This window comes from Netta rufina (assembly GCF_964035555.1).
Source record: "Netta rufina genome assembly, chromosome: 14".
NCBI classification, from domain to species: domain Eukaryota; kingdom Metazoa; phylum Chordata; class Aves; order Anseriformes; family Anatidae; genus Netta; species Netta rufina.
In genome coordinates, this window is record NC_140137.1 from 13885237 (window position 1) to 13905798 (window position 20562).

A 20562-nucleotide genomic window follows, 5' to 3' on the forward strand; every position below is an offset into this window, starting at 1 on the left:
AAGATTATCATTTTTAAGGAACAAACCAAAAATTAAAGCACAATTGCCCTTAGCCCAACTCCCTTTTCAATTATCTGTTGTTATCCCAATGGAAAAGTGCTTTAAGCTCATGTAGATGAACTTTTTCACTGTGGTTAGGATCATGAGGAGTCTGGTTACAGGATTTTAAGGAAAGGACCCTTTATCACTGATGCTTATCTCACAATGTAGGGATAGAAAGCAGATGCTGACTGAACACTGACTCAGCCTGAGGAGCGTGGGTCCAATAATTCTTCCTTTAAGCAACTGATTCTCATAGGAAAATCCCCAAGATTCAGCTTTAATTCTACTCTCTTTCTCGTGCAGAGACTGGCAACCAGAGACTATTCTTTAAAAACAGCGTGGGCAAAGTCAGTTCTCATTTGCTCAAACAACCCCACTGACTATACTACAGAGGGTTTCTCATGATGCCGGGATTGGGCAGGGAGGGGGAAATTACAGTATAAACTTTATTAGGGGTATTTTTTTTCTGTGCTCCAGGCTGGCATGCACAGCTGTAGGAGAAGCCCATACAGATGTTCATTGCTGTGCAGCATCAGGCACTCAAGAGGGGAAATCAGGCTTCCTGGGGCAATCAGTGGTGATAGGTCAGCTCCTCCCTGACGGCCCTGGGATATCCCTGGGCAGAGTTAATGCTTTGAGTTGATTGCAAAGCAATCAGGAACTCAATTCTGGCCACTGGAATGAGGTGAAGCCTGGTCACCAAAATGATGTGGAAAAAGAGGTGATTATACTACAGACTTGTACAACCACGTAAAAACATAAGAACAGAAAATAAAGGTTTGTGGCTGAGGGCTCCTGCACTCCACAATTAACTTCTTACCTTGCAAAAGTGAAACTGAGAAAGCATGGGCCTTACCAAGACTATTTCAGGTCTGCAACTACTTGTTTTTGCAGCTGGCAGCAATTTTTATGGATGCTGCTGGGGACTTTGAGACAGAGAACACATCAAACCCAAAGACATCATAGCAAGAACTGTCTGTCAGATGGCTGAATGTCCTGGCATCCTTTATCAGGGTTGCTAACAGCATTCTGCAGAGCTGAACACAGCTGCTATTTAACCTCAGACAGACTGTTGCTCACCACCCCTTACTGATTAAAATAAATAAATAAATAAAACCCTAACAAAACAAGGTTTTTGTTTTTAATTTATTTTGCAAATCTACCAATTCATTTTATGAAAGTATGAAATCCTATGTGGTTACATTAAACAGTTACATTACAATCCATGTAATACAAATAACCACTACAAAGTTATTTTTAGGTACTCTTGGGTAACAAGTAGATTTTACGTTATTTAAAATAAAAAGAAGTTACAAAGAAGAGAGAAAATAGCCTTGCGATTGTCAAAGGATTTAGTTTAGACCAAGGAAACCACTGCAGAATCTCCTTGTGCTAGAAAAGGTTAGAGAGAAACACTGATGTTTATGGAATCTTTCAATGTTAATTTTCAATTAGTCACATCAACCAAATTTAAGTGCACACATCTAGTTAACATAACAAGAATAGTTCACAAGTTGTGTGGAAATCACTGTCGGGTTTCATTCTCTGAAAATCACATTTACTGTATAACAGCACCACCGTCCTCACTTTCAGATGCATAAAGATCCTGCGATATTGGTTGTAAAATACACCAGAGCTTCCAATCTGCTCTAATTGAGTTCGGTGGGAGTAGAATCAGTTCCTACATTTAATAAGTATCACTGATTTACTGAAATTCTTGCAAAACAGCCTCATTCCCAGGAATGAAATCAATTACAAAATATCATAATAATTTAGGGCAATTCTTAGTTTTACCATTCCGGCAATTGACATGGCAACTGCATTTCTGAGGACCTGTATGCAAGATCATTCCTTCCTCTCCAGCAGAAACAAGGACACAAGAAGACAATGAGTATCTGTGCTTAGTAAGAACTCGGGGCTATGTAAATAAAGTATAAAAATCAAAGAACAGATTGAATTAATCTAGAAACTGCTCTCCTGACACCCATCTGACACACCTCTAGTGTCATTCTGCTGCCTGTAAGCTGCCACGTCTGATAAGACATCTGTCAATCACAATTGCATAACTGCTTCTTAGGAAGCAATTAACTGGAGCTTCGATTTTGTAGCTGCACCTCTACATTGCATATATAGTATGCGGGAAAATGTCAAAGATGCTACTGCCATGTGTAATGCAACAGCTTCACAGAAGCAAGGAGAGCTGTTTCAGGGAAAAAAAGGCAGGTGTGGATACAATCCCAAAGGCATGTGGCACAAAGGAGATTAAAACAGGTTTTCCTCTCTTGTGGCCACCATCTCTTTCAAATAGGACATCCAAAAATGGTGCAAACCCCCGAATCTACACTCATGCACGTGCAATAAACCTGCAGAGCTGGCTGTAGTACAGGAATGAAGCCAGCAGCACCTCAGCAGGGCTTCTATGAGAACTACGCCTTTATCCACAAGAGTATCTTTTAACACTGATCACCAAAAACTTTTGAAGAAACCAGACAGGTCACACAAAACTACACAAACTTCTCACCTGGACATAAAGTGCCATCAAGCTATGGAAGCTAAGAAGTTACTGCTGAGGGCAGTGTCTGTCGTAAGTGTCTACAGCAGGCTTTATTCCCCTGAAGCAGATAATGTTTGCTACAGACTTGGAAATGGCACCAGGTTGGTCAGAGCACTGCAATAACCAGGGCTAGCAATTTTAATTCTCCCTGAAAAACACAGCTCTTACCCAAAACACCAAAGCCAACTAGGCTGCATTTACCGGTGGCTGGCTGCAGAACTTTCCCCGGGAGGTATTTTAAAATAGTAATAGATGCGTCAGTTTCCCATCCTCTGATATGATATGATAAATATAATCTGTTTAGATCCTTTTTTATGAGGATGCATTACAACAGGAGGCCCCATCCTGTTATTACCACTGTGCCTGTTTGTTTTCCATCTCTAGTCATGTAGTGTCAATTCCTGTTAAGAATCCTGAACAGCCTTCCAGAATCACTCGTTCAACTGACATTTCTGTAATAATAAGGAAAAGAAAAAAGAGTTGTGGGAAATTAAATGGTGCTCCTGTTGCCAAGTTGTTAAAATTATATGGCAATATGGTTCCAGTAGTTGTACGAAATTAATTTATGGAGTGCTTGCAAGCCTTACATCTACTAAATCTCAACAGGATATAAAATGCTATTTAAGTGATACAACTTATAAATGCTAAGGAGAAAAAAATCAGCACCAACGAGTGAAAGGAGAAACTTGATTCGTGTCTGCACACAACTTCCACAAGGCTGGGTCTCTACTGCTGAGGAAGCCGTGCAGGAGATCCTCGGTGCAGTATGTCTGTGCTGTGTAGGCAGGGATGTGAGCACTTGCACCTCACCCTTCTGCCACTCCTTCAACAGACAGGAGAGGGCACGCTACAAAGTTACTCCGGTCCTGTAAGCAACGCTGGGCAAGCAGCTCAGCCAGCCCCTCTGCTGAGCCCTCTCTCTTCTGCTGCTTTCTGAAAGTACGAGCCAAAGCAAAGTGAGTGTCATTGCTTTTCCCCTCTTTTATTATAATGCTGCTCAGAAAGAACTGCCTGAGATACCCGATCTGTAGACAAATTCATGTTTAAGTTATGTCACTAGATGATTACTGTCATTCCTTTCTCACAACAATGTCAAATGCAATGCAAAACTTTGGATTTTCTATAGTGAATCAGCAGAGGCAGCAGACAGCCGGTGCCAGCAGTACTGCTTACTGCTCTGCGAGACAGAACCAGGGTAAGGCGCTTTGGCAGTCAGCACCAAGGTTAAGTGACAAGCTTTGTAACAACTCTCTTCCACACACTGGAGTACACACAAGTTTTCTGCAGATGCATGGAAAACTGAGATCCCCTGGTTGTTCTCTAAGCTGCTCTGAAACTACACCAATGCGTTTCATGCACCAGCCGATCCTGGTGCCATTCTTTTTCTAAGTACAGTACGTTGTGATAGCAACATAGAAGCACACTACACAAAACAGATTTGTTCAAGCTCACCGTGGTTCTGATGGGCTACACGCACCAAAAGGCAATTCAAGAAGAGCACACAACTCATCAGGACAGTAAAATTGGCTAAAAGGGATTCTGGTTTCACTTTGTGAAGGAAATTAAGAGTTCACAAAGGAGATGATCTTATTGCAAGTTGTTTTGCTCAGCCTGACCACTTCTAATACAGATCAGAAGTGTCAGAAACTACCAAGGAGACAAGGACAAAGAATTCCTGTCTTGTAAATATTTTAAGTTTAGTAAGCTTGCTTCAAAAATAAAAGCCACAGGTATTTCAAATGGCCTTCTCTAACAGACTTGAAACTGTTAGATGAATACAGAGGAACACTGATGGAAAATACAGATTTCAGTAGTAGTTCTGGCACCTTGCAATTTGGAAAAAAATAACTCTGGTGCACATGGGATGAGGCAGCTTGTTTGCAGATCCCTTTCTCACAGTGTCCTAGAGTCACACACGCTTCTTTCACGAGTGTGTCACTGCTCTCAGCAGGTGCCTTCCTCAGAAGGAGCAAATTGGCAGCTGTCATGAGAAACTGTGTCGATGCTCTGCACTTCTGACTGGGGGTGGATGGACACCTGAACGGCTATCTCTTGACCTTGCTCATTCATGGATCCATCATCTGAATCCCCAGCTGGCGAATCGCTGCGCTTGATCTCTGGGTTGATGGGGTATATTGCAGCTTGGGTACCACACGCTTGGGTTTGCTTTTCCTCCTCGCCCACTTCATCAGGGTCATCAACTCGCACAGCCTCAAAGATCTCTTCCATGAACGCCCTGCAGTTAAGGATCAGTGGTGGAAGGGGAATGCTCCTGGCAAGCTCTTCGATGTACCGAGCAAACTCCATGGTCTTAAACTGAGTGACTTTGGCCAACTCCAGCGTTTTGGCAGATGTAATGATAGGGATACGCTTGGCTATCTCGAAAGCCTTCTGAAGCTTCTCAGCCCCTTCCGTCCTGAAGAACTCATTAATGGCCTTCTCCGTTTTGCGGAGGTGGCTGCTCATCATGCACAGACGGGTTATGTTTAAAATGAGGGTGATAGCAAAGGCAACGAGGCACACAATCATGTAGTAGATACTCATGTCTCCCGAGGTGAAGATAACTCTCAGGGTGACTGTGTAGTACGAGGTCTCGTTACGATTAACAGCCGCACACGTGTATCGCCCCCGGTCAGCAAAGCTGACCTTTGTGATGTTAAGGGAATTATCAGCAATCTTCCACCGTCCACCTGGAGATTCAAAAGAAACAAGCTGAGCTAATGAAACTAAAATAATTAGGCAAGCTAGACACATGCTACTTGCTCCATAAACAGGAGACAGGGCTTTGAAGCAAGCAGTCCATTTCTAGCACTACACAAATTACACCAAGAATGGAAATTTCCTTTTCATGCTTGTGACAGAGAAGGCCCTAACTCAGGTACCAATCCTACTGCTTGATGGTAAATTATTCTGTGCACTCACTACTCTGGTTCTTCTGTTTTCTCTCATCTACACTTTCTTGAGCGCTTTTGCATTTCTAGTTCTTTCTGATGGGGAATCTAATTCTTAAGCTGAACTTGTCACCCACTGAAATGCAGTGTGTTGAAAGATTGTCTGCTATAAAGTCTAATTTTCTGTATATTCTCGGTCAAAAGTCAAGTGACCCAGGAAAAAGATCAGAATCTGTAAATGGCTCAGCTGGCAAAAGAACACAAGATTTTCTTGAGACGCAGCTTTCTGCTGAGCACGCAGTGCTGATATACAAAACTCATGTAAAAAGAAATCAATAAAAGAGGCTAGCTTTATACAGTATTTCCTACGGGTTTATAACCTGGAAGAAAAACTGTTTTCATAACTCATTTTTCTAATTAGTCTACTTTGAACTAATTTCCAGATGGCATTCTAACTGCACAGAGGTTACTGAATACTTAAAGCAGTAAGACGGCCTCTGAGAAGATCCTATCAATTAGCTCGATGACCTTCATTAATACTAATAGAGGACAACACATGGATCTCTAAAAGACATCTTTTTCTAAATGAAAAACAAGAGGGACAGAACTATAAAAGCCACGGCTACAAAAGTACATTCTTCCTCTGTATGAAGGGGTTAAATATCATGTATTTCATCCTTGGCCATTACAAACCTTGTTGGTTTCCGCAGTCTCAGTGGTGCATAAACCAGAAAATAAATGCAGTAAGTTATCCCATGCTTTATAAAATCCTCTAACAAAACTAAAGCACTGTTTGCCAGCTCATAAAAGGTCACAACTGTGGAGAAGCGTGTTTAATTCATGCATTTGGGAAGATAAAGTATAAACCAGAGCAATAATAAATAAAAAGATCAGTTAGTATCTGGTAGGATGCAGACAGTTCTTTTGCACTGCATACTGTGATGTCTCGTGAACAAAACAATTCTGTAGGGCACCACTGCAGGATGGATGGGCTAGGACACACGAACCCAGGTATAATTCCTGCTCCACCACATGCAAAAGGACAAAGAACAATTCTGGGGGCTTGTTCTCCCCCTATTTCCAAACTGTAAAAATGGGAGGATAGGAAAACAAAACAACAATAAAATCTCAGATGTTTTCATGTACCATATAAAAGCAGAACGCCCAAGGTCATAAAATAGCAGAAAAGCTCACCTTCATCTTTCTGTTCAAGCAGGTGTCCTCTGGAGTTATACCAAAGGATATATTCATATTGGCTGATGTTCAGTTTACATTCAATTAAAATACTGGTCCCCTCTTTGGCTATGATATCATGGTGTGCTGGGGAACTTAGTAAAGCTTGAGGCACTGGATGAAGCGATGTATTGAAAGACCCAAAGGCAGATGTTCCATTAGAAGCTACATTTTCCAGTGTAAATCCAATCGAAAGATCAACACTCACAGTCAAAATTAACAGGCAGCAGCTGAGCTTCATGGAAAGCTAGAGAAAAATCTTTTTTCATTTAATTTGGAGAAGTGAGGTCATAAGATATTAAACTGTCTGTACTGCTCTGAGATAGGAGAGGAGGCTCTTGATTTGTTTGGTGATAGAAAATGTGTTGGATCCAAATGCACGTTCAAGACCATCAATATTAGGAGAGGAAACTGGAAATCCAACTGAAAAAAAAAAAAAAAAAGTATTAAGTTTATTAATGATAGCAAGTTTACAGCGTATTTAAATTTCGTTTCCAGTAAACATATTTCGATTAGCATAATATAAACTGCCAGCCAAGAGGTTCCAAATCACAGCTTTGCTCAGACCACAGTAATGAAACGAGGGTAAGAAGGCATTAACACAACCTTCGGTCCTCTAGATGTTCATCTTCCCATCCAAATAAATAATCTCAGGAACAATAATCATTAAGAGAAAGAAGGTTTTAAAAAAGAACAATTTGTACTGACTACTCAAAATGCACAACTATCTTTAGGGTCAGAAAGTGGATTCTGCATTTGTTAATGGGAAATAAAGGGCTTTCTTAATAGATACAGAAAAGCAAGAAAGAGGATATAATGTCTGCCTCCTTCCACACTGACATCAAAGTCCTTTTAAGCCCTGGTTTTAAACACTGGTTTTCCATTTAGCATCTAGAAATAAAGCACTCACGCATCTGATTTTTAGCATTTATACATCTACTTACTTGATTTTAAGGCACAGTTGGTGTTAAATGTCTAAATACTATTTAATATGCTTATCGGTTCTTGCATTGAGAAAATTCTCTTGGCAGTCATCTACAAAGAGAGGAAGTCCCTTTCTGAATACCAGGACAGGATTGTCTAAACATACTTCCTTTTTTTTTTTTCTTTTTTTTTGCAAACTCCCTTGCTTCTGCTTTCTTTTTTCTTGTTGTTGTTGCTGTTTTACAGCAAACTGCTATAGAAAATCTTCTGTTTTGTGCTGCTACATCTCAGCTGTCGTATCTTGCTTATTATCTCCACTACACCAAATTGTGTCCCGTGTCTCAAAGCAGCTTGAAAAAATGTTTTGTCTAGGGACAGACTTCACACTTCAAATTTACATGTGCACAAGATATTTGAAGACGTTGGGATACAGACTTTAAATTGAGGCTCTTTGCATACAAAGATTTTTCTTTTTTAAAAGCCAGAATAAAATCAACTTGCAACAAAATGAGATGATGCTGTTAAGAGAAAATCTGTTATGAATTTTCCTGGAAGCCTGATTCAAGAAAGTTTCTAATCCAATGTGCATTTCCTGAAATTATGATTCTATCTAAACTGCTCCAGAGCTCTAAAAAAAACATTAACAAAATATAGAAGCCACAAGTTAAATGCTATCTTAAACAATATCTGACTTCACCTCACTGTCTGGGTGACTTCAGAGGTACCATAATTTTCTTCAACCAATACCAAATGCTAATAGAGTTGAATTTCATAAATACCACAATACAAAGGAATACATTTTCTTAATAAATAACGCAGACACTCCCTGTGTCCTTCCAGAATCGCTGGCTAACACTGCCTAAAGCAGAGAGAATTTGTATCGCTTATGAAAGAATAATTTACTATAAATAAGTACAGCTGATTTGTACTAACTGTCTGTCCAGTAGAGACTAATTAAGCGTATTCAGGAATGGGAACATTCGCTGCTAACACACTGCCCAGATCAGGAGTTTTTTCAGTTCAAGATAAATTGTCGAAGGTCAACCAAGACTCTGGATTTGACATCTGATGAGAAATGTGTACCTGACCCACTCCTGTTGCAGCTGTTGCCAAAATCTGCTTAACAAAGAAGGCAAGAAGACAGCTGTGTCCAGCTCTCCTTCAAGCTTGACTAACCAACTCACCCACCGAAGCCTGCAAGGGAAACTGGAAAACCTGCACTCTGCTTGTTTCTCTGTAAACAGAAATCTTTTCTTTTGTTTTTGGCCTGACTATTTTCCATCATGCCTCTTGCCTGTTCATTTAAAATGGGATGAGCACAGAGAGCGCAGCTACACCTCTGTGCTGATGAAGCTACTTTTCCACACTCAACAGTAAAAAAACAAAAAAAAAAACAAAACAAAATAACCAAGCAAAAAAAACTACCACAGCTTCTTTCGTTCCTGTTTTCGACCTTTCCTCCAGTGACACTTTGGGGAAATGATTTCTGCTGCCAAAGGCTGCTGACAACAGACTTGCTCATTTGGGTAACCTCATGCAGATTTCTTTACTGTATGGCGAGGACTTGGAGCGCCACGGACCGCTGACACCTGAGCTGACTTCACAAGATTCGATGCCGTTCCAACTGATCACAGCTCTGAAGTGAAGACAAACCCTGGTCTTTGTTACTGAATCGAACACATGGAACAACTTCCAACCTTCCAAAACAATAATCTCCCAACTAATAATGCTTCAGATTTATTAGAAGATAATTCCAGCACCTCCTCAACTTTGCCTGTGTCATTTTCATCACTTTAAATTATTAAATTTAAATTACTAGATTTCCAAGGGTCTGTGACTTTCCTTCTAAAACAGCATTAGAAACCTCAATTATTTAACACAAGAAATACTGAACAACATTTTTCCTCATAAGAATAAGATAATTATCTTCAGTAATTGCATATGCTCTCTGGTATAGCTCTGCTGAGCTTACATAATGCATAAAACATTGGTGAAGGGCCACTGAATTTTACTGTTCAACTCTTAAAAAAGGTCTGATTTGCTATAAATTGTTTGTCACGTTCCGCTTTTGGAAAAGCCATTCCTGTTAAGCAGACAACAATGTCTTACTGCTGGGAACAATGATTTGCAAAAGCCGTGTTCTTCGACCACCACACTTATGCAAAACAGCTGCTGGAGCTGATAAAGGATCCAGAAAGGATAAAGCGCGAGCGGTGCCAACCGTACAGTTCTTCAGGAAGGTACTGGAGCCAAGCAAGACGAAATGTGCAGAACAGAACCTGGCGAGCTTACAGCCAGACCCCAGGTTGAGCTCAATGCATTTAACCTTTAGGAAACCGAGCTGTAACAACACATCGCAGCAAAAGGATGAAAACCCACGGTGTGTGTTCTTACTTGAGTCATTGTTGGCTCTTTGCCTGAAAAAATGTGTGTGTTTAATGCAGAGCACCCTAACTGGTCCCACCGAGGTCAGCGGGAGTACTGAGAACTCTTAAAACTGCTCAGTTTTATAAAGCGCTGCAAAACTGGGGCCCGAGAGGTTCTTTGGCTTTATGGTCAGGACTCATAGCGTGGTCAATAACCCCAAAACGTGAGTTTGGGAGATGTTGGGGCAATACGGGTGTGATGCTGGGGAGAGCCACAGACACTGCTGCCAGCATGGGCAAGCCTGCAGGGAGAGCTCGCCCTCGGCCTGCAGCGGCTCTGGTAAAAAACCAAAAACCCCCAAACCAGCCCAAAGAGCTGCAAAACCCCAAACCAGCCCCAAAAACAGCGGGAGGTGTGAGCCTGGGGGAAAGGGCCCAGGAAGGCCCAGGGCTCGCACTGTGGGGAGGTCGCGCTGCAGGCAGCAACAACCCTCACTCCTCTAAGTACTAAAAACCGCTAAAATTTGATAAAAAATCCTAAAAATTGGATAAAAATCGTTAAAAAAAAATACTAAAACCCGCTCAATTCCCACCGCGGGGACAGGACAACCGAGCGGCCCCGGCCCCAGGCGCTGGGACAGAACCGGGCCGTGGGGCAGCCCGATAGCCTTAGGAGCGTGACGTCACCAGGCCCTGACGTCACCGGGCGTGACGTCACGCCCGAATAACCCCCCTGTTACCCCCCCCCACACACACCCCCTAATAAACCACCGAGCAGCCGCCCGGCTCCCACAGGCGCTGTGAGGAGCTCGGGGGGCCCCGGTTCCATCCCCATCCCCGCGTACCTCCGGTACCGGCAGCCTCACACCGACCCTGACACCTCCGGCCCCGCCGCCGCCACCCGGCCGCCTTTCCCCCCCCCCGATCGCTCTTCCGGGCCCCGCTCCGCTTCCGGGTTGAGGCGGCCGGGGCCGCTCTGCGCCGCGTCTCGATGGTGCGGTCCGCCCGGCCCCGCGGTGAGGGTTTTGGGGGGGGATCGGGGGTTTTAGGGAGCCCCGGGGTGCTCTGAGCGGCCTCGGCTGTTGGGTGGGAGCACGGGGGGACGTTGGGAGGCCGGCAGCTTGGGACCGGCCTCCTGCACGGCTCTGGAAGGGCCCTGGGAGTGGGGTCGGGGGGGTGCTGGGGGTGCTGGGGCTCCTCAGGCTCCTGGGGCGCCTCCCGGGGTCCTCGCGTGGCCTGGGTGCCTCAAACCCCTCGCAGAACCTCAACCCGAAATACCGAACCAAACGCTCCTCAGCCTGCCCCCCGCCCACTGTCACTGCTCTCCCCTTTGGGGTCCAGCACCCTCCAGAGCAGCCCCACACGATTTGGTTCCCCCCCACCCTCCCCTTTTGGTGAAGCAGGTCATGGATTTAATCATCTGAGGACCTTTCGTCCCTCCCCGTTTGTTTTTCAGAGTTATCAGCCTGTCTCTTTCGTCTGGTGGTGAGGTAAAGCCACGTGTTCCCGTGGGACTTTAAACTTCCAGGTGTGACGTTTCGTGCGGCCAGATGTAAGGCGGTGTGCAGGCTCGCTTAAAAACATAATTTGTTAATGCAGGTATGTGTGGCAACAAGAAGGGATCCGAATCGTGTTTAATTATTTAAAGCTAATGTCAACGTGTACATGGGAGCGATTGTTTTATCTGCTGTGCTTTCTGTCATTGTCACAGTCATGTCTGAAAAAGACAACGGTGAAAATCTGGAAGAGGAAACTTCTTATGAAGATGAAAATGAACAAAAGCCAGAAGAACGTGGCCATGTTGAGAGCAGCAAAGAAAAAGAGCAAGAGCCTGTGCCTATGACTCGGAAAAGACCTGAACCCAAACCCCCAAGTCAGTCTGCTGCCACAGAAAAGTCCACTGCTGACACCCCCAAGGTATGTTTCTGTGCTAGGTCTGAATGACATGACTTTGTGTTTCACGCCTTTATGCTCAGAAGAATTCTGACTGTAAGCCTCGTTCCTTTTCTAAAAATTGACATCGCTGTTTATTTGAAAAGAAAAAGTGTCACAAAAGTTACACATCACAGGCTGATTGTGTTCTTCTTGACACCATCATATCTGCATCACTGTCTTCTGCTTTTCTTCATTAAAGGTCTCGGATTCTCCTGCAGCTCAGACAGGATGGGGGTACTGGGGAAGCTGGGGGAAATCTCTTCTGTCAACTGCATCTGCCACAGTAGCTACTGTCGGTAAGTCTCTTTCTGGTATTTGATAGATGTTGTAACCATATGTCATGTTACAAGCTAGTGCTTTTGGGCTTGTTTCTAGAGAATGGGGTTTCTGTTATAGAAGCAAGTATTGGAAAATGTCAAGAGAACTGTACAAGTAAAGGGAAAACCTGTACCAAAAGGTACAATAACATTAAAGAGATGTGCACAAACAAAACTACTTCCAAGTTTTTGAGGCCTTTGTATAATTTTCAGTTGATGTTTTAAAGCTTTGCCAATTGAGATGAAATTTTTGCTAACCTGAGATGAAACCTGAGTTCATTAAACTGGCAGGCAAGCAAGATGGAGAGTAGTAGGTGTCAGCACAGGTTAAACTGTCCTGAACAGGAGGAAGCCAGAACAGTAGAGAAACAATATGCAACCCTGATCCTGTTTCTGCTCTACTGAGGAATAAAACTTATCTCATGGTTAAAGTAACACTGCTGTCTTCTCTAGGTCAAGGTATTTCAAATGTCATAGAAAAAGCAGAAACAACCCTTGGGATCCCCAGTCCTAGTGAAATTTCTTCGGAGACCAGAGATGCTACAAGAGGTCAGTTTTTATTGCATAAGAATAACACTGAAACATATCTTATAATATAATCAGCCCCAAAATATCATAACATTACTCTGCATCTCTCATATTGATATAGATAACTAAGTGCTAAAATAACAGGTTATTGCTTACTGCTCTGAAAAGTAGGCGGGAGAATAATAGCAATTCTAGGCCTGATCCTGACTGACACTTCATATTTGTTAATTTTCTTCACTCAGCAGGTGACAGGATCTTTTTGGGAGAGTGAGGAAGTTAATTTTCTGCCTTCTATTGCAGGAGGTGAGAATTCTGATGATAACAGTGCAGATGAGGTTGCTGATGGCAGTTCCTTTCCTATTGCTGGAGCTCTTGGTGTTTTATCAACCATCTCTACTGCTGTCCAAAGCACAGTGAGTGAGTTGGGAAGGCAGAAAAAATGTGCTTGAGAGCATTGTCTGAACTATCTTATCGGGAAACTTTTAATTTTGGCTTTTGTGGCATAAATGGTGAGAGACTATCTCAGCCTTCAGACAGTCTTTATCTCATGCCATGCTTCTAACTGGCACTTGATGTGTCAGTTGTCTTGGATTTTGTTAGTTTTATATAAAATGCTGATGCATAACAGAGATGCCCAACATTGGACTGTGTGGTGTGTGCATTGCCATGCATGTCACCTCTACACTCTGCTACCATGCTCTCTTCCTTTAGAGTATGTGGCCAAATGGAAGGTCAGACTAATTTCTGGAATACTTTCACTGATTTTCACAGAACTGTCTAGAGATGAAATCCATTCTCGTGTTCAAAAACGTCTGTGAAACTGGCCTCAATTGCTTGGAAATCAGCTTGCTCCTGTGACCATGAGAAATACACTTCAAAGAACCCATTACCCTTAGAAACTGTGCTTTTGTGATCTGCTGTCTTGTCAATTTGCCCATGAATCTGAAAGAGCTGCAGATGGAAAGCTTGCTTCTGCTTTTAGGGCTTGAACAAGAATTTAGCAACCAACACAGCCCACAGGTCTAGTGTTTTCTGATTGGAGCAATTAGAAACTAAATACTTAAATGTGCTGAGAACCAGCTCCTTCACAAAATAAAAATGTTTCCCATCAGATTGCTGCAGCTGTCTGAGTGCTATATTAAACTGTTGGATGATAGTGTATTGTGGCTCTTTCCATGCCTTTCTGCTGTGATTTTGGTGATTAGTTTTGAATTCTAGAGTGATAAGGACCAGTTTGGCTTGTATGTGAGTGCCTAGCATAACACAGCCTGTATAAAGCCCCCAGTATAAGCCTATTCAGTCTTCTGTGACTCTTATGCACTGACTATATCCAAATCTGCTTCCTAGGGGAAAAGCGTGATTAGTGGAGGTCTAGATGCCTTGGAATTCATCGGGAAAAAGACAATGGATGTGATAGCTGAGGGAGACCCTGGATTCAAAAAGACAAAGGGCCTAATGAATAGAAACTCTACGTTGTCTCAGGTATGGCTGTTTCATATCAACTCCTTGTTGATTCTTGTTCTTCCTTCTGTTGTGGTCCTGTCATTAAGCAGATATTTCTTACTGTTAAACCCATAAGCCTTCTCTTCCCCTATTCCGTATGTTCTGGTGTTGATCTGAGTTCTTTGCTTTTCTTTTTCAGGTCTTACGAGAGGCAAAGGAGAAAGAAGAGCAGCAGACAGCTACTGAGGTTACCATGGCTACGGAGAAGAAAGCCCATTATGGATTACTGTTTGACGAGTTTCAGGGTCTTTCGCATCTGGAGGCCTTAGAGATGCTTTCCAGAGAGAGTGAATCAAAGGTAATGGCCTTGAGCAATTTTCCTTCTATTTTTGAGTTCAGCTGGGTGAGAAAAAAGATCGGAAATGTCTGTACACACATGCAAAATCCAGTAGTCAGAACTTGAAACTTGCTACAAAATGATTAATTGCACAATGTCACTTTGACCCCTGCATTATGATCTAGTGTGTACTTTGGGAGCATCTTGTCCTACCCTCAGCTCCTAGAATGATCCTCTTTACCTAACTAGCCTCACTTCCTGTATTTCTTCAACAGCTTATCACAAGTTACTCTTTCCTCACATCAGCTTGTTTGCTCTGTGGTCTGGAAGAGAGTACTGCAGGCAAAACTGAGATCGTCTTCTGTCTTGGAGCAGGGAGGGGGGTGGGTCAACGTATTTCAGAAGTCATTCAGTTTTTTATAAAGGAAATTATTTGAATAACTCCGTAAGAATCCATTGGTACCTAACAGGTCTTTGCAGAATAGGTCTTTTCCCTGGTATTTTCCTAATATTGCTCTGTAATAATTTTACACACAATGTAAATGAGTGCTGTATCTTCCACCCTGTTTCTTTTCTTTGCTGGACTTATGATTCTCTCTTTGGCTGTGCTGCCCCTAATTAGGTGAAATTGGTTCTAAGTGCCCTCTCTGGCGAAGAGTTGGACACGCTAAAGGAGGAAATGGAGCAACTCAAAGAAGCGTTTTCTTTAGCTGAATTCTTTGAAGAAGAAGAGGAAGAAAAGAAGGGTAAGAGCCTTGGGTTCTGGGAGGAGAAGCTGGTTTTAAATGAAATTCTCAGAGCAGAACCAGCCAGTCCTGAGAGCACTAGCATTGGGCATGATGCCACAGTTAAGTTATTCTTTAGCTGGATGCTTAATCCTAAAACTGCCTGTGGCCAGGAGCATGACAGGTAGCAATGCTCTTCATCTTTGGAAAGCTTCTATGCATTAATTCTGTTGCAGAAACTGTTTGATTTCTTGCCAGAGCAGGATTAGATCTGCTTGGTTCCTGGGCATTTCCTACAACTGACCTTGAGCCAAGATGCAAATGCAAAGAGATGCTGGGTTTCCCTGTTCATAAGGGAAGGACTTTGAATAGAGTTGTCTAACCTGTGGGAGAGATTTTTTTATTTTTATTTTTTTTAAATGAGAATTAGCAGCAAAGACCAGAAGACTTAGAGGTGTCTCCATACAGAGGAGCCATCTGATTCTTGAGGATTACACAGATTTAAATGTAAATGTCTTGCATTGCTTTTACTTTGATGGCTCATCAGGGAGGGCCTACACCTGTGCTTGCTAGCATTTAACATTTAATGCATTTTTTATATTTCCATGATGGATCTCACAGCATCCCTCCCACTGTTAACATCTGCCCTGCCATGTATAATAGGGGAACCGTGGGCTTTAAGCAATATTTCATACTCTCCAAGGTGACGCACAAGTTAGTGCATTGTAAAATGCTGTGTTTATTTGATGGATTGTAGACTGTTTGCCTGTAAAAATAAATAAATAAAAATAAATACAGTTACCTTAGCTAAAGAACCAGGATTGAGAAGGCAAAAGGTAATCTTTTGGCAGTAGTGGCTCTGCTTTTTCAGAACTTAACTTGTATTAAAAAGACCAGATGTGATGCGTCCTTTCCTGAATCAATGATTCAAGGAGAAATATAGGAAACAGTTGATGGACTTGTGCAGAACTAACTGTGCATTGAAGTCCTGCTTTTTCCACTGTACCTGTCCTTTCTGGGGATTCATTAGCCTTTTCTTTAGGAGATGAGGAGTTCACAAAGGAAGTAACAGAGCTGTTTTCAGAATTGCATATCTCCACAAAGCCGGACAAACTGATCACGGTGAGTTATTTCCCATTCTCTAAAAGCTGGAGAGACTTCTTTCAGGAACTGCTTCTCCATCCTGCTTTGCTGATGGAAATATGAAAGACATGAATACAAGCAGTGTTTTAGATCCTTTGACACTGGTAGTGAAAGAAATAGACCTTTACCTTTGACTTTATGAAGCAAAACCATGCTCTGCAATGCCTCTGGCTCTGAAGCAGTAGGCACCAGTGTGTCTTTGCCCTGTCACTGGTCAGTAATATCTGGTGGCAAAGATAACTGAGCAGTAAGCCATCAGCCAACACAGTGAAATCAACCTACAGTCATGAATTGCAGCCTTCCTCTTGGTACAAAGCAACTGTTTTTACCATGTTCAGAAGCTGGTATGAGGAAGAATCCTTCCTTTCTTTCCTTTCACTACCCTTCAGATCCACCAAGTGGCAGCAGCATTCTGCAGACATGTTTTTAGAACTGTTAGTCATGGCCCTGGTGTAGAGAAATGACTGCCTTCAACTAGGTGAGTGCAGCCAACTCTCTACAGGTCCTGGAGGCACTAGGATAATTTGTCCTTACTCTCTTCATGTAGCTGTTTGCTTCCCCTAGAGATCCAGCACTCTGTGTTTTGTTGTGGGGAAGGGGGGATTCATTCTGCTCCATAAATAACTATGGCTCATCTTCATACAGGTGAGGACATCTGCTCATGAATGGATAGCGCAATTCAACAGTAGTCTTCCAAAAGAAGAAAAAGAGAGTGAAGACAACCAAGAAGTAGAAGCTGGAGATGGTGACCATGATGCTACAAAATCAGTAGAGGTAACTGAGCAATGGAGGAAGACAATATCTGACCACAGAGCGTTTATCTGGCTGTCAAGTTACAGTTGTGATGACTGGAACTTACGGGTTTCTATTTCTGTGCAAATTCTGGGGTCCAAAAGGGCAGATATAACAAGTAAACCACACAACATTCTAAATAATAAAAGCTGCTACTTTTTGTATGGTATTGGGGATCTTTTTAACTCTTGCAGGATATCCATGCATTTGCCATTAGAAGCCTGGCAGAACTGACAGCGTACTCCATTGAAATGTTTCACAAAACTGCAGCTTTGTTCCTTCATGGTCAGAAAGAAGAGGTGACTGCCACAGACAGAGCCAAGTCGCTTTCACAGTAAGTTCATATCTTTGTAAGCATGTGGCATGCAATAACTTGCTTACCGATTAAACTGTCTGATGCTTCTTTGCAATTCCGAGGGATGTGGGGCTCTTGAATTCTTCATAGGTGATCACTGTTGTTACAGGTGGCTATCTCCCAGCATAATTCAGCTGGCTTTATCTAGTTCAAAGACATTTCTTGACAAGAAAGAAGAAACCCTACTTGAAAACTTATATAGCCAAGAAGAATATTTGCTCCAAGCTTGTGCGAGTTAGTAAATACCCATTTAAAATATGACGAAACAGTTATATAAAAATGATTTTTGATTACCTCTTTGCTGGTCATTTAGTATACTAGTAATACCAGTAATGCGTAACAGGAAGGGCTTTTTCATTTTATCAGAATGTACTTGGCAAGTATATGAAATATGCAATACTTTCTAATTCAGAAAATGTTATTTGTCTGTGATAAAGCTAGTTAGTACAGTTCCTTTCTGAATGGCAGGGTCAATCTTCTGACTGTGGATTCAGATTTTCAGCTTTAATTGCCTATTTTCACCTTTCCATTCCTCAGTTTTTTTCATAGAACTTCTGGATCTTCATGAACTGTTTAGATGCTGTATATCAATTTTGATTTAAATTAGCTTTATATACATGGAAACAAGGTATTTGTGTATTACAGGAATGCTAAAAGAAAGTTATTCTTCATAGATTGTATTTACTACATAGCTTTTCCACTTTTCTTGCACAGACTGACGATTGTGCTGTGTAAAGAACTGTCAACTTTCTCTAAAGAGTTCACTACATGCTTAACAGTTGCAGGGGTAAGTCTTGCATCATAGTTCTTTGGGATGAGATGTGATTAGTTGATTGCAGCCTTGGGATCTTAGCCAGAAAGTGCTTCTTGTGCTTGCTCATTTATGCATGCAGTTTTTTGCCCTGTGAACTGATCTCTTGGACCCGTGTTTTCCAGTCTGTGGCAGCTGAACATAATCTGAGCTTTTGAATGCTTCCTGAGGCATTCAGCCTGGCACGGAACGATGATGGGGGTTGGTTCTGACAGTACTAAAGAGACAGAAGAAAATAAGTTTGTAGATGCTACAAAAGACTCAGGTGTTACTGAAGATAATGTCTTTATCTCTAAATCTTCCATCAGTCCACAGTTCATATGGAGATACAATGTGTGTCTTCATGTAGGTCTTGCATTGTGCCTATGTGGGTTAATTTGTTGTTATCTGCACACTGCCGAGCAGTTCCTCTGCAGCTTGGGACTTGGCTTCCAAGGGAGCAGCAGTGTTTTTAACCTTACTGAGGGTTTGGCTTTATCTTGCTTGAAGAAATGTGATCAAATTTTCAATCAGGATAATGTATGTCTGATCTCTGCAGGTCAAAGAGAAAGCAGATGTGCTTAATCCCTTGATCACTGGAGTGTTTTTGGAGGTCAGTTATGTTAAAGTTAAAACTTTAAGCTAATACTTGGAAAATTAGCGTGCAAAGTTCTCTAGCCCATGGTCTAAGATTCGTTTTACCTCTCTAATAACTTAGAAATGTTAATAAATGCCCATAGATCTTCAGAAGACATGAATGTTAGTGAACAGTGAGCCTTATATGGTCTCAGCTGACAGTTATGTTGGGTCAGAAGACACATACTAGATGTTCATCAGTCTGATTTCTAGCATTTTAGTGGGAATTTAAATGCCTGAAGTCAAACCTCAGACAAGCTCATAAATTAGCGTGCGAGAGTCCCAGCACTTCCCGGCTGTTCAGTTGGTTCTCAGTGCTTGTAAACTCCTGAGGTGTGGCAGGAAACGGGTGTTTCTGTTGCTGTGGCAGGAAGGAAGAACACACCATAACGTTTACTTTGCTTTGAAATAAATGCTTCTCATCTATTATACAAAGTAGTATCCTACATTTGGATTGCACCTGATCTTGTATGGCAGCTTTTAAGGCAGGTGCTTTTTTGCTGAGTAGCATAAAGCCCCTCAAAAGTAATACTGAATTGATTTCTGGAATGAAGCCTTAAAGACCCAACAAGCAATAGGTTTCTGTTTCTTACGTGTACGTATGTTAATCAATGCTGTTTGAAATGAATTTATGGTTCGTAAAACTGACTGGTAGTATAATTATTCATGCATTTTTTTTTTCTTTTTAAAATTATTTTCATAGGCTTCAAACAGTGCTTCATATATCCAAGATGCCTTCCAGCTCTTGCTGCCTGTACTGCAGATCTCTCTTGTTGAGGCTAGAACGGAATTATCACAGCAATAAAAATCCTTCTAATTAAGAACTTTCGACCTTCCCACTTCATATTTTCCATGCTGGAGAATGATGTAATGGCTGATATTAAAGGGAAAAAGATTAACTGATCACTGCTACTGCAAGAACAGTGATTAAGTGCAGTCTGGCAATGACAGCTCTTAGAGCTCGTTGAGAAATGTGATTAGCATAGTCCAGGCTGGTGGACAACGTGACAGACTTTACAATGCAGACTGCTTCCCTGTTTTCATAGACTGTATCTTTTCACTGAAATCCCTGTGCTGTATGTGTTAACAAGCTCTTTGGAGAAGCTCTCTGGACTGTGGAGACAATGCTGGAGAAAAGAGCAGCAGCTGGCTAGTTAAAGAGTTAGCTAAAGTCATGGTGTGATTTTTAAGTCAGACATAATTAGGCTCCTGAAAGCTCTGCGTTGAAGTGAACTTTGGATTGGAGATGCAAGAAAAGGCTAATGTTTATGATTATCACCCTTGCAATTTCCAGGCTGGAAAGAATAGAATGGAGAGGATGCCTTGTGGAGCTGTTGTTGCTGAAGAGAAGCCCCAGCTTCCTAAAGGTGTCTGCTAATGACTCAGGGATGTGGGACTGGGACTCTCACTAGGGTGCTGTTACTCATCCTCTTGCAGAATGCTTGCTTCAGCATGAGCTGGAAAAATGCTGATCTGGCCCTAAGAAATGTGGGTACTTTGCTTTATAGCAATAAATGAGAACTGGCTAAAAAGGATTGATTCTTCTTTGGG

The 20562-nt window shown here is 42.1% G+C and overlaps 2 protein-coding genes across 2 annotated transcripts; one reads left to right on the top strand and one right to left on the bottom strand.

Moving 5' to 3' along the window:
- Nucleotides 1-1281: 1281 nt before the first annotated feature.
- MFAP3 (microfibril associated protein 3) lies at nucleotides 1282-10931 on the bottom strand. The gene is made up of 3 exons (XM_084295229.1): nucleotides 10856-10931; nucleotides 6682-7143; nucleotides 1282-5286 (listed from the first exon to the last, which is right to left on the bottom strand). The coding sequence occupies exons 2-3, from the start codon at nucleotides 6959-6961 to the stop codon at nucleotides 4541-4543; spliced, it is 1026 nt and encodes a 341-aa protein (XP_084151355.1). The 5' UTR covers nucleotides 6962-7143; nucleotides 10856-10931; the 3' UTR covers nucleotides 1282-4540.
- A 17-nt stretch (nucleotides 10932-10948) lies between these two features.
- Nucleotides 10949-20543, top strand: FAM114A2 (family with sequence similarity 114 member A2). The gene is made up of 15 exons (XM_084295228.1): nucleotides 10949-11026; nucleotides 11467-11609; nucleotides 11722-11927; nucleotides 12145-12241; nucleotides 12716-12811; nucleotides 13091-13203; nucleotides 14138-14272; nucleotides 14433-14591; nucleotides 15193-15316; nucleotides 16338-16417; nucleotides 17084-17212; nucleotides 17425-17564; nucleotides 18300-18372; nucleotides 18935-18988; nucleotides 19715-20543. The coding sequence occupies exons 3-15, from the start codon at nucleotides 11724-11726 to the stop codon at nucleotides 19814-19816; spliced, it is 1506 nt and encodes a 501-aa protein (XP_084151354.1). The 5' UTR covers nucleotides 10949-11026; nucleotides 11467-11609; nucleotides 11722-11723; the 3' UTR covers nucleotides 19817-20543.
- Nucleotides 20544-20562: the final 19 nt, after the last annotated feature.

Bases quoted from the DNA above. Each gene is read 5' to 3' on its own strand.
- FAM114A2 (XM_084295228.1), top strand. From the start codon at position 11,724: ATGTCTGAAAAAGACAACGGTGAAAATCTGGAAGAGGAAACTTCTTAT. The intron at 12,242-12,715 runs GTAAGTCTCTTT...TGTCTTCTCTAG, and splicing joins TGCCACAGTAGCTACTGTCG to GTCAAGGTATTTCAAATGTC. The intron at 17,213-17,424 runs GTAACTGAGCAA...TAACTCTTGCAG, and splicing joins ATGCTACAAAATCAGTAGAG to GATATCCATGCATTTGCCAT.
- MFAP3 (XM_084295229.1), bottom strand. From the start codon at position 6,961: ATGAAGCTCAGCTGCTGCCTGTTAATTTTGACTGTGAGTGTTGATCTT. The intron at 5,287-6,681 runs GTGAGCTTTTCT...TTGAATCTCCAG, and splicing joins GCTTGAACAGAAAGATGAAG to GTGGACGGTGGAAGATTGCT.